At 48.0% G+C, this 25828-nt stretch overlaps 1 protein-coding gene across 4 annotated transcripts in view; it reads right to left on the reverse strand.

The window, feature by feature from the left end:
• abcg4a (ATP-binding cassette, sub-family G (WHITE), member 4a) overlaps positions 1-25828 on the reverse strand; it is a 162469-nt gene that overhangs the window by 49794 nt on the left and 86847 nt on the right. For all 4 annotated transcript variants that reach the window (XM_038779898.1, XM_038779899.1, XM_038779902.1 and 1 more), the window contains 2 exons: positions 6872-6989; positions 6582-6714 (listed from right to left, as the gene is read on the reverse strand). In XM_038779898.1, the coding sequence (XP_038635826.1) occupies positions 6582-6714; positions 6872-6989 (251 nt within the window). The remainder of the gene's footprint in view (positions 1-6581; positions 6715-6871; positions 6990-25828) is intronic.

Genomic DNA, 25828 nt, shown 5'->3' on the forward strand with positions numbered 1-25828 from the left:
ACTTCTTTTCTCCCCCCTTACCTTAAAAAATGCACACAGATTTAAAGATAGACATGGATCACAAAGTGCATCTTAAGCTTCAATGGTCTCATTAACACAAAAAGTCCCTTTGAAGCTCACAAGATGACTGCGGTCAAATACACACTCTGAACCTAACGTGTATTTAGATTTCTCCTCACAGTCCTCCCAGATGACGGTCACGTGAGAGTTTCCAAATTCCACTCCCAAATACATTCTTTAAGGTTTTCTCTCATAATAATGCTTTCCCTTAGCGGTTTGAATTCCAAATCCAGTCCAGGTTTTACATGTGACACTTCCAAAAAAAAGCAAACTTTGAATCCAAAGGTTGAATTTCACACCAACCTTTTTAGGGTTCATCTTGATTGCTGTGCAAATGGCTCATAATTGCTCTAACTCTCAATTCCCAGACTGTATTAAAATGACATCAAATGTTTAATATACCTCTTGAGGTCTGCTGTCCCACTTTAAATCTGATTAAATTGCCTCTTTTACTCAGAAAACTTTGTTCACTTTTCCTTGAATTCTTCTGAACGATACTTTGGTCTCTGTTCTCTTAATTTTAGGTGTCTTAAACATTTTTGTTCCATCCCAATTCCCTGTTTATCTGGACTGTAACTTGTACTTTCAAAAGTCTACCTTTTTTCAGTCTTCTGGCAGAGTTGAGAGATGTTCACTTGTTGAGGTCCTGCCTCCAACTGCTCTCAAATTGCCTAAACTAAATGTGTTTACCTTAACAGGCACTCCAGCGGTTAAGCAACACCCATGTGCCTATGCCTTCTCTTGGTTTTTTTACATCATAGCCCTCTCGGAGCACAATAGAATCACAATTGGAACTAACCAACCCCACACATACAAACACCTTTGTCCAGCATGAATCTAACTATAGGTTTTACCGTTCCAGGCACAGTAACATTAAATGAAACACTTGAAAACTGTACCTTATTTCTAATATGTATCAAGATAAATATAAATCCCTTAAAACTAATTTGTTTTTCTAATGAACTGCTGAAACCCTCACTTTCCCGTTGGAGTTTGAGGATTCTGGACTGTTGTGTATCCATTATTTTAATCACCTCACCCTTCGTGGTCACCCATCAGCTGTCAAGACCCTTACTCCTGGCATTAACTTCCTAAATTTTTCCACCTCCCTCTATTTCTTTAAGACACTCCTTGAAAGTTCCCTCTTGTGGCTCATTGGCCGATGATGTAGTTGTTAAGCCCACAGGGTCTATCTACACCACTATCAGTTGAGGCAGAGAGCAGCTAGTTGGAAGACCACCAACTAACAATCCATATGGACAGAGGCCATTCGGCCCACCGAATCTGCACCAACCCTCCGAGAGAGCACTCTACCTTGGCCCACTCCCCTATCCTATCCCTGTAACTCCGCCTAACCTTCACATCTTTGGACTGTGGGAGGAAACCGGAGGACCTGGAGGAAACCCAGGCAGACACGGGGAGAAGGTGCAAACTCCGCACAGACAGTGACCCAAAGCCAGAGTTGAACCCAGGTCCCCGGTGCTCTGAGGCAGCAGTGCTAATTGCTCTATTTGACGCCAGATTGTTGATGGGAAAGGGTGATGGAAGAAAAATGAAATGAAAATGAAATGAAAATCGCTTATTGTCACGAGTAGGCTTCAATGAAGTTACTGTGAAAAGCCCCTAGTCGCCACATTCTGGAGCCTGTCCGGGGAGGCTCGTACGGGAATCGAACCGTGCTGCTGGCCTGCTTGGTCTGCTTTATAAGCCAGCGATTTAGCCTTGTGAGCTAAACCAGCCCCTGGCTTACAGACTGGCTTACAAAGCTTACAGACTGAGGAAAAGAAAAGTTGGAGGCAATGCACCAAATGGGAAAGGTAGACAGTATAACCACTAAGGAACTAGACGGGCAAAAAAAACAGCTTGAAGGATAAGCAGATGCTCGGTTAGCTGCATCCTTGTTGAGATGTTTACTTACAGGGAACCTCTGGTGGGTTAGCCAGGCTGTTTCCAATGGAAGCCCCCTCCAAAGCCACAACACCTGTAACAGAGGAGCCGTAGGCACTCCTCAAATTTATTTGATTCAATGTTTAGTGAGACACGGAACCACCTCTATTTCACACTGGCAGACTGATAATGTTCAATTCCAATGGAAAACAAGTAACAAAACCTTCATTCCATGAGGAATTTGACCTTATCTGGCACTGAATTGTCTTCAAACATCCTGCAAAATGCACGTTTCTAAACTGCCCGTGGAAATGACGGCAAAAATGGTGTTTCAGTAACTGACGGTCATTAACTTCAATGCCAGAGAAAATCAGGCAAGATAGAATAATACCTGTACCTCGTCCTTGAAGGAAGTAATTTGAGGAGACTGTCAGGTTAGCATCTGTTGTGTGTGTTTTGGGTCACATCATTTATATCTCCTTCAGAGAGGGATTCTATTGAAAGCAGCCGCCTGGCACATTTTAGCGGAGATTGCCTGTATATAAATATCACGTCATGAATACAGCTGAATCAGTCATCAGACCAGCTTGTGTTTACCCTTCAACATACACTCCCCAATCTAGTTTCTTGGGTGTTTTCACAAGGGAGGATAGAGGCTTTAGCTGTCGAGGGTATCGTTGGGCAGGGTTCTCTGTTTTTGCAACTAATGGTTTTGGATCAGGTGGGTGCAGTGCATTGAAGAAAATCTGGTGGGAGCATCACATGCTAGCCTGGTAGTCAGATAAATGCTTCATCCTTTAAATTTGACACAATAACAAATTTTCCCAACATGCAATGGCATTTGGGGCTCCATGTCCGCCTGAGATTATCTGATATGTGTGGCATCATGCATGTATAAATGGTACTCTGTTAAAAAACAGGCGCTGTAGTGGTATGAGGTCATTTTGCTGGTTTATGATGTAACCCAAATTCCTTCAATTCAATCGCAGGCTCATAAATACAATTATTCTACAATCAACTGCCTTTATCAACGTCCTGATCAATGTCTCCTCAAATCACAGCACTTGCCTTTTCTTAACCTGACATTTACAAAGCACCTTACAATGTCACCCACATGTCGCCATGATAGATTTTCTTCAGATATCATCTCGCCGTACGCCCAAGGGACCATCGGCAACTTGCTCCATTAGAAAGAGGCATTTTTGCCTACATGTTGCTTGAGGGGTAGCATTGCACCATCATGGAGCTTTGCAAGAAGGCAGGGGCTCCATGAATTACCATAGCCGGTGCGGGTATTGAACCCGTGCAGTTGATGCCATTATGCATCACACTCTATTGGTCATGTAAGCTGCCACCATGCCCCGACTCCTTCAGAATGTAACATTCTGGGATTTAGTGCGGAATAATTTGAGATGTGACACTGTGCTTGGGAAGAAAAAGATTACTTTGAATCTATTGGGGAGGGGAAAGTGCTCTTGGCTAATTGATAGAGATTAATGGCTATGATTAGTCAATCATTGTATTATCATTGTAACAGGCTAGTATCAGGGTGGTGGAAGGTGAGCTAGATCAACTTTGGCTTTCTGTCATCGATCAATTCCTATGCTGCTACGAGTTACTTTGGAAATACAAGGACTGTTGTACTATAGCCAACTACAGTGACCATTCCATGTGTCTTCAATGTGCAAAACAAAAGCAACAAAAGATCACAATATGTCTTTGAAGGAATGTTGACCAATTGAGACACTGGGACACTCAATGGAGCAAAATATGCTCTTGAACCACCATGGACCGAGTAGACTAGACCCTGCTTTTGACAGTGCAGTAGCCACTCTCAATACTGATCTAATGTTAGCCAAATTGCACACTAAATAATAATAACAATCACTTATTGTCACAAGTAGGCTTCAATGAAGTTATTGTGAAAATACCCTAGTTACCACGTTCCGGCGCCTGTTCGGGGAGGCCGGTACGGGAATTGAATCTATGCTATTGGCCTTGTTCTACATTACAAGGCAGCTGTTTAGCCCACTGTGCTAAACCATCCCCGACAAAACCCACTGTCTTCAGACTCAAAAGGGAAGTGGGTCGACTGATGCAAAGTCACCTGTGCAAAGATGCTGCTTATATGCAACTGAACAGGAATCAGGATGGCACATGTCGCTGGTGAACTTTTCAACTTTAGCATTTGAGGCCAGATCTGGAGCTCAGATTCCAACTTTCTTTATATTTTTTCCCACGCAGCAGCTCTTAGCTGGAGGTATTTAGTCGTACCCCTTTGTGTCCTGTTCAGCCTGTGCATTCTTTCCCCTTTTGTATTTGAATAGTTGTAAAAACGGTGGTTTAATTTCAACAGGCTGTTGCTTGTTCTGGCTCACCTTCAAGACCCATTAGGCCTGTGAAACTGGCAGGGAACGGTGCAAAACAACAAAACCAGCAGGTGGGTATGCAAGCGGGGGAAGTTGAATACTTGCACGCTGATCTCTTTGGCAAACAATTTCTACCTGTGAAACACATCAGCAGCACCCACAGCCAGCCAGGTACGGCTTTAAATCTTACGCGGTAAACTGCTCTGCAATGCGGATCTGCAGATCAGCAAATCAAGCAGTGCAGGGTGAAGATGTCAGGATGGACTTTGTCTTTTCATGGATCACGGAAAATGTCACGGTCCCACAGCAAACTACAGGGAAGTGGTTAGCAGAGTAGGTTAGATGCTTACCTTTCGATCTCTAGGTTCTGGGTTCATACTCTGCCCAGATGGATGACATATGAATCGCCTCGTTGGATTGGCTTTCAACCTCCAATGCAAAATTAGTTTGGGCAGAATCAAGTTCAGGGCACAATTCTGCACTAACGCACAGAGTGTCCATAACAATGGCTGCCAATGCAGCATGCGACCCCATAAACACCTTTGGGAATGGGAATTTGGTGGGGCGTGAAGCAGGCGACCCATTATTGCTGGTTTTCCACCCGCGTTGAAGATAAAAATGATTCCCATGAGCCTCGGAAGTCTTGGGGGGGGGGGGGGGGGGGACTTGGCCGGCAGGAACTTGCGGTCCTACTGCTGGGGTGGGGCGAGCCACACAAAACAGCGTACACCTCAGTGGGGCAGATCCCATCGGCAGCCAATGGCAAGCCACCTCCGGGAGGGGGATGGGCGCCGGAAAATCCTGTCCTCGGCATTGGGGGAAGAAATCCATTTGATTGGCAACCGGACCAGACTTCATCGGCTCTGACCCAAGGCAGCAGAGGTTTGGCCTCAAATAGGAAATTATTTACTTTCTTTAAATATTTTAAAAACTGGAGCCCTACAAACAGTGGAATAATGTGTAGGGGTGAAAAGGTTCACCGAAAAGTGAAATAGAGGGTAACTTTAAACTAACAGGTCTGCGGAACAGCTTGAAATTAAAACAGAAAATTCCGGAACAAGTCAGCAGACCTGGCAGCATCTGTGGAGAGAGATGCAGAGTTAACGTTTCGAGCCCAATATTCCTCTGCTTCGGAATGGAGAAGCTCACCTGATCAGCTGGGGTGCTTGTTTTACACCACACTCCAGCCCCCCCCAAAAAATCCCTCATATTCGACTCATTCCCCAGGGACTTTGACCTGTACAGATTTTTACAAAACTCCTCAAAAACCTTGTTCACATGCTCATGGGATGCCACCAGCTCTCCTGGCCCATCCCAGACCCATACAATCTCTCGTGTACCTACCTGCTGCCAGCGCTGGCCTGCCAGCTAGCAACTGGCCTTCTCCCCATCTTCAAATACTACCCCCCACTGCCGAACCGCCTTTCCTGTGGACACAAGGTCAAACCTCACCTGCAATTCCTTTCTCCTCACCAGACGTTCTGGAGTCGGATCCTCCGCATACTTCCCATCCACCTCAAAGACTTCCCTGCCAGCCCCTGCCGTTCCTCTCTCGCCCCCCTGTCCAATTGAGTTTATCGAGATGATCTCGCCCCTTACCGCCGCCTTTGGCGCCTCCCAGATCATTGACGCTGAGATCTCCCCGTTCCTATTGAACCCACATAGCACCAATCACCTTTCCCATCTTTACACAGTCCAATGTTGCTGCCATTGACTTCAATAGAGGATAAAGGTACATGGGGTTAAATCCAGCATTGCTCTCCATCTTGTCAGTATTTAAAATGTGGGGTAAATAAAAATGGTTCCCACTGATGATACATTCCCCAGAGTGTAAGACTTCTCCCCAATTAGAGTTTTGTTGCTCTTTTGATGCCTCAAAGTGAAAATTCTCCGTGGAGTCCGTTTCACAATCCCTGAAGACTCACAACCCTCCAAAATCTCCGAGCTGCTCACACTCTCGCCTCTTGTCCAGTGTCACTTCCTTCACTCCGCCATCGGTGGCCAAGCCCTCAGCAATCTCGGCACCAAGCTCTGCAATTCCCTCTCTAAATTTCTCTGCCTGGCCTCCGTTAAGCAGCTCTGTAAAACCTGGCATTGCGCTCATCCTAATGTCTCCCTCCTCGACTCAGGGTCAGTTTATTGTTCTGCCGATTTCCCTGTCAAGTCCCTGGGGACCATTTTATCACATTACAGAGACTGTGCAAAATGCAGGTTGTGGTAGCTATGGGGCAGATGGGAAATGGCGTGTCTGTGCTGGCCACGTACCATCATGGCTTCCAGAACGGTGAGGTGCGGGAGCAGCATGTCATCTTGCATGATGTAACAGGACATCTTCCTGAAGGTTCGCAGGTCCCGAGGCTGCCCATTGACCAGGATTTGGCCTTTCATCCCCGTTTTCCTGCAAGGAATAAGAAGGCAGTGTTAAAAATTACCATTTCCGTTCGTCATTATAACCAACAGCACGGAAACCAGCCATATTGGTCCCAATACGTCCACAGTCATGTTTATGTTCTACACCAGCCTCCTGGTAAGGATCCATTATTTTTAAGACTCACCTGTATCCTGCCAGAATGTTCATGAAGGTTGATTTCCCCGCACCTGAAGGACCCATAATCCCGATGAGTTCCCGACTGCAGAACCTTCCCGATAGGCATTTTAGGAGAGTCTTGTACCCTAAGATACAAAAGTTAAAATATGCGTGACAAGAGCGTGGCATTCAACGTACTGGAAAGCAGGTTAGCACTTCATTTATTCATGCCATAGACATTTATTTGAATTCAGGATTGACAAAGGTGGTACACAGCCTATGAGAAGGGACTAGCCAATCTTGTCCTTGACTCTTAGTTACAATGTTCCCGTTGCTGTTGCATTATCAATAAATTGTGAGTAACATTCCAGAAGGATGTAGTCTGGGGAATGGAAAGGTCAGACGGGTACAATGCAGGATGTTCTTCTGAGGGCGAGGGTAAAGCACATTGCTGAGGCAAGGTAAATAATTATCAGAAGCTTAATAAATCCGTGAATATCAACGGGTAGCACTTTTGCTCGGAGTCACAAGTTGTGGGTTCAAGTCCCACTCCAGTGAGTTGAGCACGCAATTCGGAGCAGCGTCCCAGTGTAGCATCGAGAGAGGGGACGTGTTTAGGATGAGGCATTAAACGAAGGTCTGCCCGCCCATGTGGATGTGAAACGTCTTTTGTGCGGAATTTCCGGACGACTTGGGCAGGACCGGAAGATTCCACTGGTGGACCATGGCGAGCTCCCTCCACCGTGGGAAAACGTGCCCTGGGGTGGGGGGGTGAAATATTTCCAGCCTCCGTAAACTAACAATTGATTCAATCTTTGTCAGCGGCCCACATCCTATGAACACATTTTATTAAAGTGAGTCTTACTAAGGCCAACGTAATTATCCCCAATTAACTCAGCCATATATCCCTCAACCATCATCATCTAAAAGCAAGTTAACTGATTGGTTCTGGCACCTGGCTATCACAATTTAACTGTCAAATTCCTTCCGCTGCATCAGTGACTAAGCTTCAAAAGAGGGGCAAGGTTGAGAAGAATAACCTCAGCCGGTACGGGAATTGAACCCGCGCTGTTGGCGTCGCTCCGCATAACGAACCAGCTGTCCAGCCAACTGAGCTAGCCCAGCCCCTTTATTTTAATTAAAATTCCCTCAAACGAGCTGAGATTACATCACCATAAATTTGGTTCAGAAGGTGTTTATCTTCTGTTTACGAATAACAGTGTGTCCCACTGTCGCATGTAGCTGGGTTCCTAATGAAATGGCTTCACTCACAGTTCCTGTTTTTTGAGCAACGCAAAGGAACACTTCCTCCTGGAATCTCCCCTAAAATTCCCCTTCACAACTTGAACCTTTGCCCTCTCACGTTAATAGTGTATCAATTACATTGCTGAAATACGTAGGTGAAGGGCATTGTTTCATTAAGTACTCAGAGCACTTAGAAAGAGAGACCGCTGGGACACTGGGTACTGGATCGGAGGCAGACATTTGTAATGCAAATTAAGGAACTGTGCAAAAACAAATTTGTGTCTCGTTTCATATTTCATCAACTGACTTGGGATCAGATTACCACCTTGCCTCGGCATATCAAACAAATCTGTGATCGTACCACCGATGCTGCCAACATATCACCGATTAACAGAATACCCATGGCAGCTGAATAGTGTTTGAACAATCCGATGTTGCTTTTTAATTTGGTGTGGACATTTTGTCATTGTTTGCAGATGACACCAAGATTGGTGGCCTAGTGGATAGTGAAGACCAGGATCTTGGCCAACTGGGCCAGCGGGCCGATGGAGTTTAATTTGGATAAATGTGAGGTGCTGCATATTGGTAGATCAAATCAGGGCAGGACGTACTCAGTTAATGGTAGGGAGTTGGGGAGAGTTACAGAACAAAGGGATCTAGGGGGTACAGGTTCACAGCTCCTTGAAGGTGGAGCCGCAGGTGGACAGGGTGGTGAAGAAGGCATTCTCCATGCTGGGTTTTATAGGTCAGAATATTGAATACAGGAGTTGGGACGTCTTGTTGAAGTTGTACAAGATATTGGTAAGTCCACACGTGGAATACTGTGTTCAGTTCTGGGCACCCTATTACAGGAAGGATATTGTTAAACTAGAAAGAGTGCAGAAGAGATTTACAAGGATGCCACCAGGACTTAATGGTCTCAGTTATAAGGAGAGGCTGCATAGGCTGGGACTCTTTTCCCTGGAGTGTAGGAGGCTTAGGGGTGATCTCATAGAGATCTATAAAATAATGAGGAGCTTAGATAAAGTAGATAGTCAACATCTTTTCCAAAAGGTAAAGGAGTCTAGAACTAGAGGGCATAGGTTTAAGGTGAGAGAGGAGAGATACAAAAGAGACCAGAGGGGAAATTTTTCCACACAGAGGGTGGTGAGCATCTGGAACGTTGGTAGAGGCGGGTATGATTTTTTCCTTTACAAAACAGTTAGACAGTTACATGGGCAGGGTGGGTATAGAGGGATATGGGTCAAATGCAGGTAAGTGGGACTCACTTAGTGATAGAAACTGGGCGGCATGGACAAGCTGGGCCGAAGGGCCTGTTTCCATGTTGTAAACATCTATGACAACCCTTTGCTTGCTGTGATCAAGATGAAATTGACGCAGGGCATTTCTCGTGAAGCTCGTGCCCACTTTATGGGGAAAAGCAGAATGGCAACTGGGGAGTAAAAACTGAAATTCAGTCGTTCGCCTCAGGCATCCATAAGAAGCCAATTATAGATCAGTATCGGAAGGCTATTTAGTCAACTGCCTAGAGAGCTGGGAATTGCAAAGGCAATAAATATTTACAATTTATTGAGCTGCACAGTTAAAGTGAAACCATCGTTTAAACTCTGGTTTACAAAAATATTGAAAATGTCCTTACATTAGAGTAAGGAAGAATATTCTGAGACTTGTTTCTCTCATTTAGAGCCTCTTTACTTTATATCAAGGCTGCTAACTCAACCATGTAATATGGAGTGGAACGCTGATTGGTCAGAAGTGGTCAGCCTTAACATTTGGACTAAACAGTCTTTCCGGGTTGCTTTGAGCTGGTGGCTTCCGAATGGTATCTGGCTGAAGATTGTCGAATATTAGTACATCACTGTCAGCAACAAGATGCCTTTTCCTTTTGCTCAGAACTAGCTGCCCTGTCCTGGTGGCTCTTTCGATAGGTTCAATGTCAAGTTGGGCGGTATGGGCAGTCTGAATAACCTCGACATTCCGGAATTGAGGAAAGGGTTGGCTGCAGGGGGATATCAGTCATTATCCTGATCACTGCCCCATGACCCTAGCTGCAACTGTGTGTCTATCTGTAGAATCATAGAATTTACAGTGCAGAAGGAGGCCATTCGGCCCATAAAGTCTGCACTGGAGCGCACCCCACCCCAGCCTATACCTCCATCCTGTCCCTGTTACCCAGTAACCCCACCCAACCCCCTTGGACACTAAGGGCAAATTTAGCATGACCAATCCACATAACCTGCACATCTTTAGACTGTGGAAAGAAACTGGAGCACCCGGAGGAAACCCACGCATACACGGGGAGAACGTGCCGACTCCGCACTGAAAGTGACCCAAGCCGGGAATCGAACCTGGGATCCTGGAGCGGTGAAGCAACAGTGCTAACCACTGTGCTACCGTGCTGGTCCAGAGATATCGGAGGCTGAACATTTAGCCTATTGGCTCTCCAGCTTAGAGAAATCCTTCCCCCCCCCCCCTCCATCCCCCTCCCCCCACCACCATCGTTAATTGGCCTACACTCTGCCCTCTAATTCGCCAAATCGGGGAAAATCACAGGTGAATTATTGCCCCCCACTCAGTGTGGTCTCTTTGACCCCCATTTCAGCTGGATTGTGCTAATATTCCAAAGTAGTCCCAAGGACTTTTACATCGAATTGAAGATGAGGTTTCCTTTCAAGATCTTAACTTCTGTAAGACGTTTCCCTGTAATACCTCACGGTGAGATTTCACAATGCAATTAAACTTCTGATGGCAGGCCTGTTGGTCAGCTGTTAAACACTTTGCTTTATTTCAACCGGACAAAATTTGGACGATTCAATTAGTTGCTAAGAGCAAAGTAAATCTCAGCGTAGAAGCACATTTTGTTCGTCGATTAATGTCTGAAAATTCTCCAGCACTTCAGAGATGGAAAGAAGATGACATCATTGCCCTGTGCCAGGAATCTAAGTCTCGATATTGATCTACTCAGAATATTTAGTGGCAATATGAAAAGCATAGTGAAAGGTAGAGTTGGCAAGAAAGTGAATCCCACTCTGTTTACCAATACAGCTGTTCCTTGTTTACCACTTCTCATTAAAAAAAGTATATTAAATGAAAATAAAGTGGGGGAAGGGTGTGAGGAGGGTGGGTGGGGGAAGAGTGTGAGGGGTGTGTGAATGGGGGAAGTATGTGTGGGGGGGCAAGGGTGAGAGGGGGGTGTGTGTGGGAGAAGTGTGTGAGGGGGGTGTGGGGGAAGGGTATGAGGGTGTGAGTGAGGGAAGTGTGTCAGTGGGGGTGTAAAGGGAGTGAGTGCGGGAAGTGTGTGCGTGGGGGAAATGTGTGGGGAAGTGTGTGGGGGAAGTGTGTGGGCGGGGTGATTAGGGAAAGTGTGTGGGGGCAAGGGTGTGAGGGGAATGGGGGAAGTGTGTGTGGGGGGGGTGGGAGGGCAAGGGTGTGAGGGTGTGAGTGAGGGAGGTGTGCGGGGTGGTGAGTGGGTGAAGTGTGTGGGGGAGGTGAGTGGGGGAAGTGTGTGGGGGGTGGGAGGGCAAGGGTGTGAGGATGTGAGTGAGGGAAGTGTATGGGGCGGTGAGTGGGGGAGCTGTGTGGGAGGTGAGTGGGGGAAGTGTGTGTGGGGGGGTGAGTGGGGCAAGTGTGTGGCAGGGGTGAGTGGGGGAAGTGTGTGGGGGGTGAGTGGAGGAAGTGTTTGTGGGGGGATGATGTATGATCAATAACTCTCGAAGCGAGATTGGAGTACAACTGAAGGCTTTATTGGACTAGATGTTTCCCCCAGCAGCACAGGTACAGAATGCAGCAGCTGGGGAGACACAGACTCTTATACTCCGCCTTACTGGGCAGAACCAGCAGGCAGACTTCACCAATGATATTGCTGCCTCAGTTACCTCCCACACCAATGGTCTTACAGCCTCAACCTGGGTACCGTAATAACCCTAATACCGACTCCCACGGGCGGGGGGGGGGGGGGGGGGGGGGTGAGTGGGTGAAGTGTGTGAGTGGGGGAAGTGTGCGGTGGGGTTGAGTGGGGATGTGCGTGGGGGGGGGCAAGGGTGTGAGGGGGAGTTAGCGAAGCAACGGTTTGTTTGTGTTTTAAACTAAGCATGTTTCAGCAACCGGGGGCAGCACGGTGGCGCAGTGGTTAGCACTGCTGCCTCAGGGCGCAGAGGTCCCAGGTTCGATCCCGGCTCTGGGTCAGTGACCATGTGGAGTTTGCACATTCTCCCCGTGTTTCCATGGGTTTCGCCCCACAACCCAAAGATGTGCAGGGTAGGTGGATTGGCCACGCTAAATTGCCCCTTAATTGGAAAAAAAAATTGGGTACTCTAAATTTATTTTTAAAAATGTTTCAGCAACCGCTCTAAAACAAAAACATACTATGAGAACACTATAAAAACATATTACTAGAACACTATTATGTGGAGAGACTGGAGATTATACAATGGTTCTCCTTAGAATGGGGCAGGTTGAGAGAGCTCATCGAGTTATTCAAAATTGTGGGAAGTTTGGACCGAGCAATTAGGGAGTAACATTTTCCCCTGGGAAGTGGGTTGGTAAACCAGGAGTAATTGACTCGGATTTAAAATAATTCACAAAACCAGTAAAAAGAAAAAGGTGGAGATTTCCTTTCATGTGTCGAGTGGTTGTACAGTCTTTCTGTACTGTCAGATTCTATACGAACAAGCAGACCATTCAGCCCCTCGTGCATGCTCGGCCATTCATAAAATGATCTTATTGTGGCCTCAACTCGACTTTCCAGTCTGCCTCACTCCCCCATAAGCCTGGGCTCCCTTGTTAGTCAAGGTTCTGTCTACCGCTGCCTTAAAAAATTTCAATGACTCCACCTCCACCACTCTCTGGGAAAGGGTTCCAAAGACTCACAACCTCTTGAGAGGAAAACATTCTCCTAAATGGGAAACTCCTTCTGCGGGATTTGTTTGCACAACTGTAACAAAACATCCCTACTTGTATATCAATTCTCCTTTCAATAAACAGGGCAGCACGGTGACACAGTGGGTTAGCACTGCTGTCTCACAGCGCTGAGGTCTCAGGTTCGATTCCGGCTCTGGGTCACTGTCTGTGTGGAGTTTGCACATTCTCCCTGTGTTTGGGTGGGTTTTGCCCCCACAACCCAAAGATGTGCAAGGTAGGTGGATTGGCCACGCTAAATTGTCCCTGAATTGGACAAAATGAATTGGGTAATCTAAATTTATTTTTAAAAAATTCTCCTTTCAATAAATGACAATATTTAATTTGCCTTTCGAGTCACTTGCTTTACCTTTTGTGATACATGCATTTGTGGGTAGCATAGGTGGATAGCGCTGTGGCATCACATCGTCAGGGTCCCAGGTTCGATTCCCCGCTGGGTCACTGTCTGTGCGGAGTTTGCACGTTCTCTCCATGCCTGCGTGGGTTTCCTCCGGGTGCTCCGGTTTCCTCCCACAGTCGAAAGACGTGCAGGTTAGGTGGATTGGCTGTGATAAATTGCCCTTAGTGACTGGGTTATGGGGATAGGGTGAAAGTGAGGGCTTAATTGGGTGAGTGCAGACTCGATGGGCCAAATGGCCTCCTTCTGCACTGTGCGTTCCATGTATCAGCGCACCCAGAACCTGTTGAAGTGATCAAATTCACATTGTACTCCATTTGCCAATTTTCTGCCCACTCACATAGCCTATCTATGTTCCAATGCAGGGGCCTTCTGTCCACTTCACAACTTACTTTCCTACCTATCTTTGTGTCATCAGCAGATTTAGCAAAACCTTGGGTCCCTTTAAACAATCGTTGATATAAATTGGAAATAATTGAGGCCCCAGCACTGATCACACCCATCACCTTATCAACCTGAAAATGACCCATTTATGCCTACTCGCTGTTTCCTGTCAGCTCAACAATCCTCTATCCAGCCAATGTGATTGTAAGGATTAATGACAAAGCATGCTGGGTGGCTGCTATCATGACTGTCTCACTGTACATTGCTATTGGACACCCAGAGGCTGTCGAAGTGATCACATTCACATTTCCCCACATTATCACGTGGCACAGTGGTTAGCACCGCTGCCTCACAGCACCAGGAACCCAGGTTCAATTCCATCCTCAGGTGACTGTCTAAATTTGCACGTCCTCCCCGTGTCTGCAAAGGGTTTCCCCCGGGTGCTCTGGTTCCCTCCCACAGTCCAAAGACGTGTGGGTTAGGTGGGGTTACGGGGAGTGGGCCTCGGCAGTGTGCTCTTTCAGAGGGCCGGTGCACACTCGACGGGCTGAATGGCCTCATTCTGCACTGTAGAGGTTCTATGATTCCATGACAACAAATTTCTCAGCAAGGACGGGTTCTTCTTGGAATGAGTCAGCCCCTGATGATTGCGCGGAGACATAATCAGCTTGTCATGTCCGGATCTGCAACGATTTGCGTGTTACTGATGAGCAAATTAATTATGCTCCGTGTGAGAACTGAAAATTCATCCATAAATAAAATTACTGAACTGCTGTCTAATTGAGCTGGTCCATGAAGATGTGTTACAGAATTCCAATGATACCTTTTCTGTCATAATGGTCCCTCCCCCCATTTGTCCTCTCTGAGCTCTTATAGTATTAGAGATGTTGTTTGTGACACTGACAGTGTTTGCAATCAAGCAACCTTGCCCCAAGCATTGGCACTGAGAGATGAGACAGCAAACCTTAGCTATTGTGATTAATATCGAACTGAAACAAAGAGATTCAAGCCCTCAATTCCCCGGATATAGGAGCAGAATTAGGCCATTTGGCCCATCATGGCTGATATGTTCCTCATCTGCTACCTACAATGTTACAGGCCAGGAGCTGGATTACGAAATCAGCCAGGGCATCTCCTCCCTACAACACATGACCGAGGAGCCGGAGTCGGCAATTTAGCCTCCCGAGCCTAACACACTCAATGTGATAAAAGCAAATTACTGCGGATGCTGGAATCTGAAACGAAAGAGAAAATGCTGGAAAATCTCAACAGGTCTGAGCTTTGACAAAGAGTCATCGGACTCGAAACGTTAACCCTCAATGTGATCATGGCTGATCCCATCCTGGCCTTAACTCCACCGTCCTGCCCGTTCTCCAAACCCTTCAACACATTACAAATTAAAAATCTGTCTAACTCCTCCTTAAATTTACTCACTGTCCCAGCATCCACCGCACTCTGGGGTAGCGAATTCCACAGATTCACAATCCTTTGGGAGAAGTAGTTTTTTCCTCAAATCTATTTTAAATTTGCTACCTCTTATTCTTAGACTATGGGGCAGGATTCTCCGACCCTCCACCGGGTCGGAGAATCGCCGGGGGGGGGGGGGGGGGGGGCGTGAATCCCGACCCTGCTGGCTGCCGAAATCTCCGGCGCCGGGGTTTTGACAGGGGTGGGAATCGCGCCGCGCTGGTCAGGGGCCGTTGGCAGCCCCGCCCCCTGCCGATTCTCCGGCCCGCGATGAGCCCGCTTTTGGCCGGTCCCGCCGGCGTAAATCACAACAGATCCTTACCGCGGGACCTGGCTTCACGGGTGGCCTGCGGAGTCTTCGGGAGGGGGGGGGGTGGGGCGCAGGGGGATCTGGCCCCAAGGGGGGCCCCCACGGTGGCCTGGCCCCACATCGGGACCCACCGATCCACGGGCGGGCCTGTGCCGTGGGGGCACTTTCCCTCCGCACCGGCCGCTGTCAACCTCCGCCATGGCCGGTGCAGAGAAGAACCCTCCTGCGCATGCACTGGGATGACGCCAGCACACGCTGGCGCTCCCGCGCATGCGCCAACCGGCTGAGGCCCTTCGCGCCAGTTGGCGGGGTGCCAAGCCGTTCCGCGCCAGCTGGCAACACTCCGGTGCCGGCCTAGCCCCTGAAGGTGCCCCGCCGGTTCGCGGAGAATCCCATCCTTTATACCTCAATTAGATCTCCCCTCATTCTTCTAAACTCTAAAGAGTATGGGCCTAAACTGTTCAATCTCTTCTCATGCGACAAACCCCTCAAATCTGGAATCAATCTAGTGAACCTCCTCTGAACTGCCTCCAATGCCACTACATCTTTCCTCAAATAAGGGGACCAAAACTGTGCACAATCCTCCAGGTGCTGTCTTAGCAATGCCGTGTATACCTTGTATTATGATCACAGAATAAAGAACCTAAGCGTTCCTTAACTAGACACTACTGGGAAAGACTCTCAAGTGACACATCTACTTGCATTAATATATCACCATTCTATCCTTAGGGGGAGAGTGTCATGAGAATGTCGCTTTAAGAAATGTTTGGCTGCTCATATTACTGCAGTGATGTCAGAGAGTGGGTGGAGCTAGGCTGTCTGTTAGCTTTTTGCTTTTGTTTTAGGTTGTTTGATGCAGGGTGTGTTTTAGTTTCATTTTCAGACCAAGCAGGTGTACTGCTGTTCTCTCTGCCATCAAAAGCCTATCTCTTGATCATTGGGTGAATTCCGAATTAGAAATGTTCTCAGTAGTGAATGTAAACCTAATGTGCTTCTGTTGAAAGGTGTTTCTTCTGTCTTCTGAATGTTGTTTGGGAAGTTATTAAGCATTACTTAGTGTTGTATTCTTTGTGGGTTGTATTTTAATTGATGGTTGCCAAGATGTTCACTGTATGTTTTAAAAAGGTTAACTTGAGTTCATAAAATAAACATTGTTTTGCTTTAAAAAATACTTTTCCATTTCTGCTGTACCACACCTGTAGAGTGGGCCGTGTGCGCCCCATAACACAATCTATTAAAAATTGTGGGTCAGGAGAACTCCATGATACACTCTGGCCCATAACAAGAGCAGGAGCAGGGATTGGGGGGGGGGGGGGGAATTACAGATAACAGCAATAAAAGAACAGACACCAAGACACGTGAGTGAGAGGAAGATACCAATCCTCCATCTCAAAGCTAGGTTTCAAAAAGGTTTCGAAAGATGGAGTGGAAAGTGGAATAGGTGGGGGATGGCGATGTGGACAGGGATTAGGCAACAGACGGCTCTGAACCAATAATGCAATGCAGGATGTGGGGGAGTATTAAAGTTCAAAATTGGAAGGCTGTAGGACATGGGGAGCGCAATGTAAGGCTGGAGGAGATTACCAAAGTTAGGGTGGAGCGACCACATGGAGGCATTTAAAAACGAGAAAGAGGATGTTCGAAATTAATCCTCTGGTGGACAGTGCAATTGGAGTGAGGGGTGATTATGATTCAGTGTCGACAGGATCGAAGCAGATGGGTGTCGAACAAGTCGCGAATAATGGGTGGTGCAGCGTACAAGTCCAAATGGAATGGTACAAGCCTTACTGGTACAATATATCCTGCTTTACATCAAATAAAGAGCAAAATGACAATGTGAGGAAACTCAGTTTGCCTCGGGCTGAGATAGATCTGGCTTGTATTCCTGAGTTTCTGTTGTTTGAACGGGAATAACAAATGCTCAGTAAACTCAATCATGTTGAACAACAGCAGGATTCTCTCCACCAGCAGTCAAACCTTGGGAGCCAAGACCAAGCAGTAATTATACACAGCCCACCATCCGCCGGTGTACAAACAGCACAACAACTAACCCAATGAATCTTCTTCCGAATACTGTCACCAAGCGGCTCCAGAAAAACATGTATTACTAAACAATTGAAACTTTAATATCAAAATATGTTGAATGTGACTTCACTGGCTTTTACTTCACTTTCCAGCCTAAATCTGTCTTTTACGATCTGCTGCGGAACACAGGGGATTGTCCAGAACCTGGATTATTCATTCTCCACCCCAAAACTCTTCACTCTTCTTCCTCCTCATGTCCGCATATTTCCCCGGCATCGTTCACTGGTCATGAACACTGTTGCAGACTGGGGACAGAATTCTCCATCTGGGAGTATGTTCTCCCGCCGGAGGAGAATTGCACCCATTTTACGATCCCCATGGGAGCGCAAAGCGGGATGCAGTTCCGTATCCCTTGCCCTGCAAGCTTATGCATGGTGAGGAGTAGGAGGGATTCCCTCGGGAATACCACTAGCGGGCCGCAGTATTAAGCGGGTGGCCCGATAGTGAAGTCCCACGGCTGGCCACACCCCGCCGCACCGCAAACCGTATTTCCACCACCCCCTTCTCCGCACTGCAAAGCAGCCCCCCACCCCCAGATTGCCCGGGTGACCACCCTTACCCAAGTACAAGGGTTACCCGACCCAACTCTCCCACCCCCACCCCCTGGGACCCCTGTAATAAAGACCCCTGTCTGGAAGCTATAGAGCAGCCCAGGCGGGGGAAGCGAAAATAATTATAGCTATAACACTTAGCTTGAAGCTACAAATGTCCATTCCTGGAAGAAGAATGTTTGTGACCTGCGTCTAAACCCCTCAGATCCATTAGCTACAAGTCGTTCAGAACTATCTAGTAGTGGTCAGTGATTGACAGCTTCCACACACCACCTGCAGGTTTGATTCATTCATCTCCCTTCATGGATGAGTGACTCTAAGTGGTGAAACCCCAATGTTTACATACATTGACCACACCAAAGACAGGTAAGTGCATTCCAAGCACTGAGTACATTCCAATTGCTCAAGTGAGTGGACCTCGATCTTGGCACCAGCAAGGGTGGGGGTCGGGACATTGCGTTTGGATAAGCTCTCACCGACGCCTGGCGGCGATCCCGATTTTTCATCCGCATCGTGGACTCCAGTACTGGCATCAGCCGATGAAGAATCCAGCCTTAAGCGTTAATGCCAGGACAAAAGAGCATGTGGTTCACGTTCCCTTTTGGGGCATTATTTCTGGAGCAATTCAGGACATGGCAATGGGCGAGCACTCTACTGGTGCGAATTTCAAGTAACTCCCAGCTCATTGGGCATTCTAACTGCTGGGGCCAGAAATAACGCCAAAGAGCCTGGCAGCTGATTTGAAGCACCCCACCTACCACACACTCAGTACAGCCACCAGGATAGCTCAAAGAAGACCTGCCCCCCAAGGTCGAGAGTCCGAGGTGGACTCACTGCTCCATGCCAGTGAAGAGCAGAAATGCTGAGGGCCGTATCGGCAGCTAGAGTTGCAAGCTCTGCATTCCCTCCCTGGTAGCCCCCAGGAAAACGGAGAATTGGTGGGCCGCAGACTCAAGCCTGCCCTCCTGAACACTGCCTGAGAGGTGGTGGCAGAGGCAGTCAGCGATGCCAGTCTCACCAGGAGGAGATAAATGGTTCTCCAGAGAGCTGGGGGTCACTGGGGCCCACTGAGAGGGACAGAGAACCGGTGCGGGGGAGGGGGGGGGGTGGGTTCCATAGGCCGGGGTCCGGGTGTCCTCTGGTTGGGTTGATCTCTGCTGATCTCCTGTTTCATGTCCAATGGGGCAGTGCTTCTGAGGAGTGCCAATACCTGGTGACCTCCTGATTGAGATTGGCCCCTGATGATACAGCTGGGGGATGAGGGTGTCCAGAGGGGTGGCCTGGGTGGGCTCCCAGATGACCAGAGGCCTTCTGATTATTCAAACGACACAGGCAGCACTCAGCAGTGTGAGCAGCCAGGAGCCTGTACGTGGCACCAAAGGGATGCATTTAAAAGGGAGACTGCAGCAATGGAGGTCTGAGCCAGGCCACCCCGAACCCGAGATGGACACGTCAAGTCCACGGAATTGGCACCAAGTCACTACCCGCTACTGCTCTCGGCCCGGGCAGCCACCCCCACCAAGCCTGACAGTTTTCAAACGTTTTTCTGTGTTTTTTTAGCTTCCCGCTCCCCCTCCGTAGCCATGGCGCCCAGTCCACGTTTGTAGATACTTTTGGTAATTCACGCGCACGGAGATTTGCGCCTGTCAGGAGAGGGGCATCGCGGCAGGGCGGAACATACTGGGCCGGATTGTCCGCTCTCCGACGCCGAAATCGCGTTCGGCGACGAGGTGGAGAATCCGTTTTGACGCCAATATCGGGGGCGGCGCCGGTTTTTTTATTCTCCACCCCCTGAAAAGTGGCGTACTCCAGGAGTAGGCCTTGCGAAGTATCCACGGCCTCAGGCCATTGCCTGAGGCCGGCCCCGTGATGCTCCGTCCCCACCCAGCCGAGTTCCTGACGGCGTGGGTTACATGTGCTCACACCATTCAGGAACCTCGCGTGGTGGTTGCGGACTCAGTCCGGCGCCGCCCCAGTCGGGGGAGGGCCGATCTGCGGGGGCGGGGCCTTTACTCGAGGCTGGGGCACTGTGGTCGGCTGGTCCGGGGCGCGCGAGCGGCCAAAGTGGGCACTACCTTTGCGGTCCGTGTCCGCGGGCTGAGTCTGCATTAAGCACGGCGCGGTGCTGCAGGCCTCCGCCGTGATCATGCACGGCCACGGAACCGGAAATGCTCAGGGCCGTATCGGCAGCTACACTGCCTCTCTGCTGGACCCCAGCAAAACGGCGAATCGGTGGCTGTTTTGTGCCAGTTTTCCTGGCGTAAAAAACCACCGTTTTCACGCCGGCGTGGGGACTTAAGTCTCCAAAACAGAGAATCCAGCCCACTGTGTCGAACCTGCTGATCACATTCAAATGCATGGCAATGCCGGCTTTGTATGCCACTGCCAGCCCTGGTCGCAAACCTCGTTATCGCCGCCAGCGGAGGACCGGATCATGGCGCCTGAATCAGCCAGGCGCGAACGTCGATTTCCCCAATTCTCTGCCCGATCACAGTTTACATTTGCAATGTTGCGAGGCAGACAATTTCACCCTTGCTTTGGCTACTTGCAGGCAGCTGCTCTTAAGCGGAAATGCCATATAACTGCGCCTGGCTATAAATTGAGGTAATTTGAAGAGGAATTATACAGGCTTCTGAGTTTCACGCTGCAGGTCAAGGACATCCTTCCTTTGAATTACAGCTTCTGTTGGATCCCCTATAAAAGGTGGCATTCTGATGGCTGATGTGCAATGAAAGCCTGTTAAACAGAAGACAGCTCACGGGAATCAGAGATCACACTATTGTAATAAGGATCCTGTGTTATGCTATGCAATGCACAATATCTGATTCTGACGCAACGCACAATGTATGATTCTGCTCTTACATTCCCTTATGGGCACAAAATCAAACCCCTGTCAGGCAAATACAACCACGGGTAATTGGAGCTAGATTTTCTTTGGGTCACAGTTCAGAACCCACTTTGCTTTAGTGATTAAGAAGGTGAATAATTAGGGTTGCAGATATTCTCACTGTCAGCAGGGGTTGGGTGAATCTTCTCTATGGATTAAATGACAGAAGTCACAAAGAGAAGGTAATGAAATAGAATCAAAAGATTGGCCTGGAAGGGGGGGGGGGGCAGATGGGAATAATAGAATAATAAGAAATGGCAACAGTCCAAAGAAATGGGGCAAACGGGTTTCATGTTAATGGGGTTGATACTAGATGAAAGAAAGTTCTAATAGGAACGGGAGAATTGATGCTTTAAAGCATGAAAAATAGGACTTTGATGTCGACGGTAAGAGAAAAAGACGATTTCACTTATTAATAATTAAGCAAGATTGAAATGAAGAAGAATGCCTGCCAGCACACTTCTCTTTATAAAGCACAGCTGAGCCATCAGTAGGCCCTAACTAGCTCAGCAGTGATGAAATATTAATTTGTTCATAGATTTACATAATTTCGGCATGGAGTCGTGATTGAATCATTACTCCTGACATTTCAATCTGGAAGCCCTTTAGTAAAGCAGTTTGCCATCGTTTAGAATGAACATCTCTGCTCCACACTGTGTAGGCCCAATGTGGGTCCTGTTGCCTTGAGCATTGTGGCAGGGGTTCCGATTCCAGTCTGCATTAGCCCTGAAAGTCGCCACTGAAAACTGCTCCCTAAATCATGCACGAGAGCGACACACAGGTCTCGTGCGTAAACCTGAAGAGGAGTGGGAAACAGCTGGTGGGGGGGGGAACTTTCAATGGGAGGATTTGAGGGTGTCGCCGATAATTCAAACAGTTTTTATGCTCAGGTCAGCACTAGCTCAGCACTCGCAGCCTCTGAGTCAGCAGGTCGTGGGTTTGAGTTCTAATCCAGAGATGAGACACTAAACCAAGGCTTTCCACCTGGGTGGATACACAAATCCTATCTGCCTGTTAGGAAAAACAGGGGAGTTATCCCTTGTATCCTGGCCAATATTTATCTCTCAACCATCATCGTTGCAATAGATTATTTGTTATCACATTATTGTTCGTGGGATCTTGCTGGGTAACTGCAGCATGGTGAAGCTAAATACTCCAATGTCACTCATTCTGGTAAGGCGTAGACCATGATGACAGGCACTACTCATCCCCCCCCCCCCCCCCACCTCGCACAGCCCAACTCCTTGTTTTTCCAACGCTCTAGAATCGAAGTGTAGGGCGGGATTCTCCAGACGCGTCCGCCCGGCGACCGGAGAATCCCGGCCCGAGGTCAATGGACGTCTCCATTGTCCGCGGCTCGCCCGTGGCGATCTTGTGGCCGGCGGGCCAGAAGAATCAAGCCCGTAGGTTTGAATTCTTTCCAGAAAACAGATATCACTTTTAAATTATCAAGTGATCTGGACACCTTTTAACATGCAGAGAGAGAGAGAGAGACAAGAGAAACCTTCTTTGTCCACAGATACTGGAAATGTGACATAAAAAGAGAAAATGCTGCAAATACGCTGGAAGCATCTGTGGAGGGAGAAGCAGTTCATGTTTCAGATCTGTGACCTGTCCTCAGAACGAGTAATCTACCTTTCTCTTGCTTTCTCCCATTTAAGGTGCTGATATATCTTGGTTTCCGTGGATACCAGAGACCCAGCAATATCTTCCCAAGTGATCGCTCCCCATGGGGATGGATAGCACGATATCTGACCATCAAACCTGCATTTGTGTAGTGGTTTACACAACCTCGGGATTGGTTAATGAGCTTTCCAGTCAGTAAATACTGGTGTCAAGTTTAATCACTGCTGCAATGTAGGGAAATGTGGTAGCCAATTTGCCCACGGCAAGCTCCGATAAACGGCAATTAAATAAACAACCAGACAATTAGTTTCAGGTGTTGGTTACAGAATAAACATTGGGCCAGACACTGTGGGGGTATGGGGGTGGGGAAGGGAGAAAACTTCCCATGTCTTCTTCATAATGTTGGGGGTGGGGGGGGGGGGGTGGGGGGGGGGGGGGGGTGAGGGGACACGACGACCCGCAGACGAATGCGATCAGGACCCCACCAGACATCGATGAACACATTCAATGCTGAAGAACCCACTGGGCAAGGGTCAATTGCACTGCCTAATTGTTGCCCTATTGATGCATGGGGACTGGTCATCACCAGCACGCTAAGCACAAAGACCATCAGAGAGAATCAACACCCACTAATTAAACTATGATGTGAGGGAGGTGTCACAGCCCTGTTTGAAAAGGAGACTCAGCTTCGACTGGTCACAGAAGCTGGGAGCCCCCAGTCTGACAGGCTCAGTTCCACAGCCGATGGTACGTTAATCCGTCGAGCCACTGAATAGCATCTCGAGTTTCCACAAGGCTGATAGGGCTATAACTGGTGTCATGTGACTGTCCCTTTAAGAAATGTTTCGTATTATCACATGGCTTCAGTGATGTCATTGTGAGCTGGGCTGTGGCTCTGAGTTTTACTTTCATTTTGAGATGGGAGCTGGGCTGTGGCTCTGGGTTTTACTTTCATTTTGAGGTGGGAGCTGGGCTGTGACTCTGGGTTTTACTTTCGTTTTGAGCTAGGAGCTGGGCTGTGGCGCTGGGTTTTACTTTTGTTTTGAGGTGGGAGCTGGGCTGTGGCTCTGGGATTTACTTTCGTTTTGCGCTGGGAGCTGGGCTGTGGCTGTGGGTTTTACTTTCGTTTTGAGGTGGGAGCTGGGCTGTGGCACTGGGTTTTACTTTCGGTTTACACAGTTGGAAGCTGGATTCAGACAAAGAAGGTTTGTCTTGTCTCTCTCTGCATGTTAAAAGGTGTCCAGATCACTTGATAATTTAAAAGTGATATCTGTTTTCTGGAAAGAATTCAAACCTACTGTTTTGGTAAAAGGGGTTTTCTGGTTTATTGGGTGTTGTTATCAAATTGAAACAGTTGAAAGGGAAGTTATTACTGGTGATATATATGGAGAACTGTAGCTGTGTGGGGTATTTATGTTTGAAGTTGATAAAAATGCTTACTGTGTGTGTTTATAGAAATGTTAACTAAATTCGTAGAATCTTTGTTTTTGATTAAAAGTGCTTATGGCCTTGTTGAATAACACCAGAAAGGTAGGCCCTTATGCTCCTCATAACCAAAATCTATAAACAGTTGTGGATCAGGTGAACTCCGTGATATATTTTGGAGTTGATTAAGCCCTGGCCCATAACACTGAGCACAATAATCACCGACTCTGGTTGAACTTCAATCAAGCTGCATAGTGGTAGAAATGTGCTTATTGCAATGAGTAACACTGTATCTGTGATTTTAGAGGTGGGACAGATTGCCTAACCAGAGGAACCAATACACCTGCGTCAAACGTGGACGGTAGAAATTTATAATAAAAACGGAACATGCTGAAAACAAATCTTCATTTTTCAGTAAATGGTGACTTGTAGTTAGGACGGTATACACCTGGGTGCTGAAGGAGGAGGCAGACTGCGTACCTATTTAAATTTGAACCTTCAGGAATTGGGCCGGGAATTTGGTCCCAGGACTTTATTGCTCCTTCACTGTGATGCCCTTTTTTCCCAAAAGGCCACCTTGATGCAAAGCAATTCTACAACGTGCTGGGACTGCTGCTGCTTTGACCACGGGGTAGGTTTGGATTGTGCAAACCCTTCCCTCCATTTTATTCACATCATTACACGTCTATCTTATTGTCCGTAGATTACAACTTTTAACCTACGCCTGAAATGGTCAGGAGCTCAGCTTTGTGGCAAATCCAAAATGCAAGTGTAAAATAAGCAAAATACTGCGGATGCTGAAATCGTAAACGAAAACAGAGGCTGCTGAAAAGCCCAGCCGGCCTGGCAGCATCTGTAAGGAGAGAGAGACACACAGAGTTAACATATCAGTCCTAACTGTGCTGAGTCGGCACGCTCTCCCCGTGTCTGCGTGGGTTTCCTCCGGGTGCTCCGGTTTCCTTCCGCGAGTCCTGAAGGATGTGCTTGTTAGATGAATTGGACATTCTGAATTCTCCCTCAGTGTACCTGAACAGGCGCCAGAATGTGGCGACATGGGGATTTTCATAGTAACTTCAGTGCAGTGTTAATGTAAGTCTACTTGTGACAATAAAGATTATGGGCTGGATTCTCCGATCGCTGACGCCGAAATCACGTTGGCATCGGGGCAACGCCGTTTTTGCAATGCTCCGCCCCCTCATAAATAGTGTACTCGACACCGCACATCGTCAGGACAGCCTCAGGACGTCACCTGACGCCCTCCCGTGATGGGCCGAGTTCCCAAAGATTTCTATTTTATTTTTTCTTCTTTTTTAAAAAATAAATTTAGAGCACCCAATTATTTTTTCCAATTAAGGGGCAATTTAGCGCGGCCAATCCACTTAACCTGCACATCTTTTAGGTTGTGGGGGTGAAACCCACGCAAACACGGGGAGAATGTGCAAACTCCACACGGACAGTGATCCAGGGTCGGGATTCGAACGAGTTCCCAAAGATGTCGCTCGCGTGTGCTCACATGTTCAGGGACTTCGCGTGGAGGCTTCAGACTGTGTCCAGCGCCGCCACATTCGGGGGGGGGTGAGCCATTCTGCTGGCACGGGGGGGGGGGGGGGGGGGGGGGGGGGCTTCGGCGAACTGGGGGGAGACGGTTGGGGCACGGTCTGGGTGTGGCGAGGGGGATCACAGGGGGGCAG

This window comes from Scyliorhinus canicula, chromosome 19 (assembly GCF_902713615.1).
Source record: "Scyliorhinus canicula chromosome 19, sScyCan1.1, whole genome shotgun sequence".
NCBI lineage: Eukaryota > Metazoa > Chordata > Chondrichthyes > Carcharhiniformes > Scyliorhinidae > Scyliorhinus > Scyliorhinus canicula.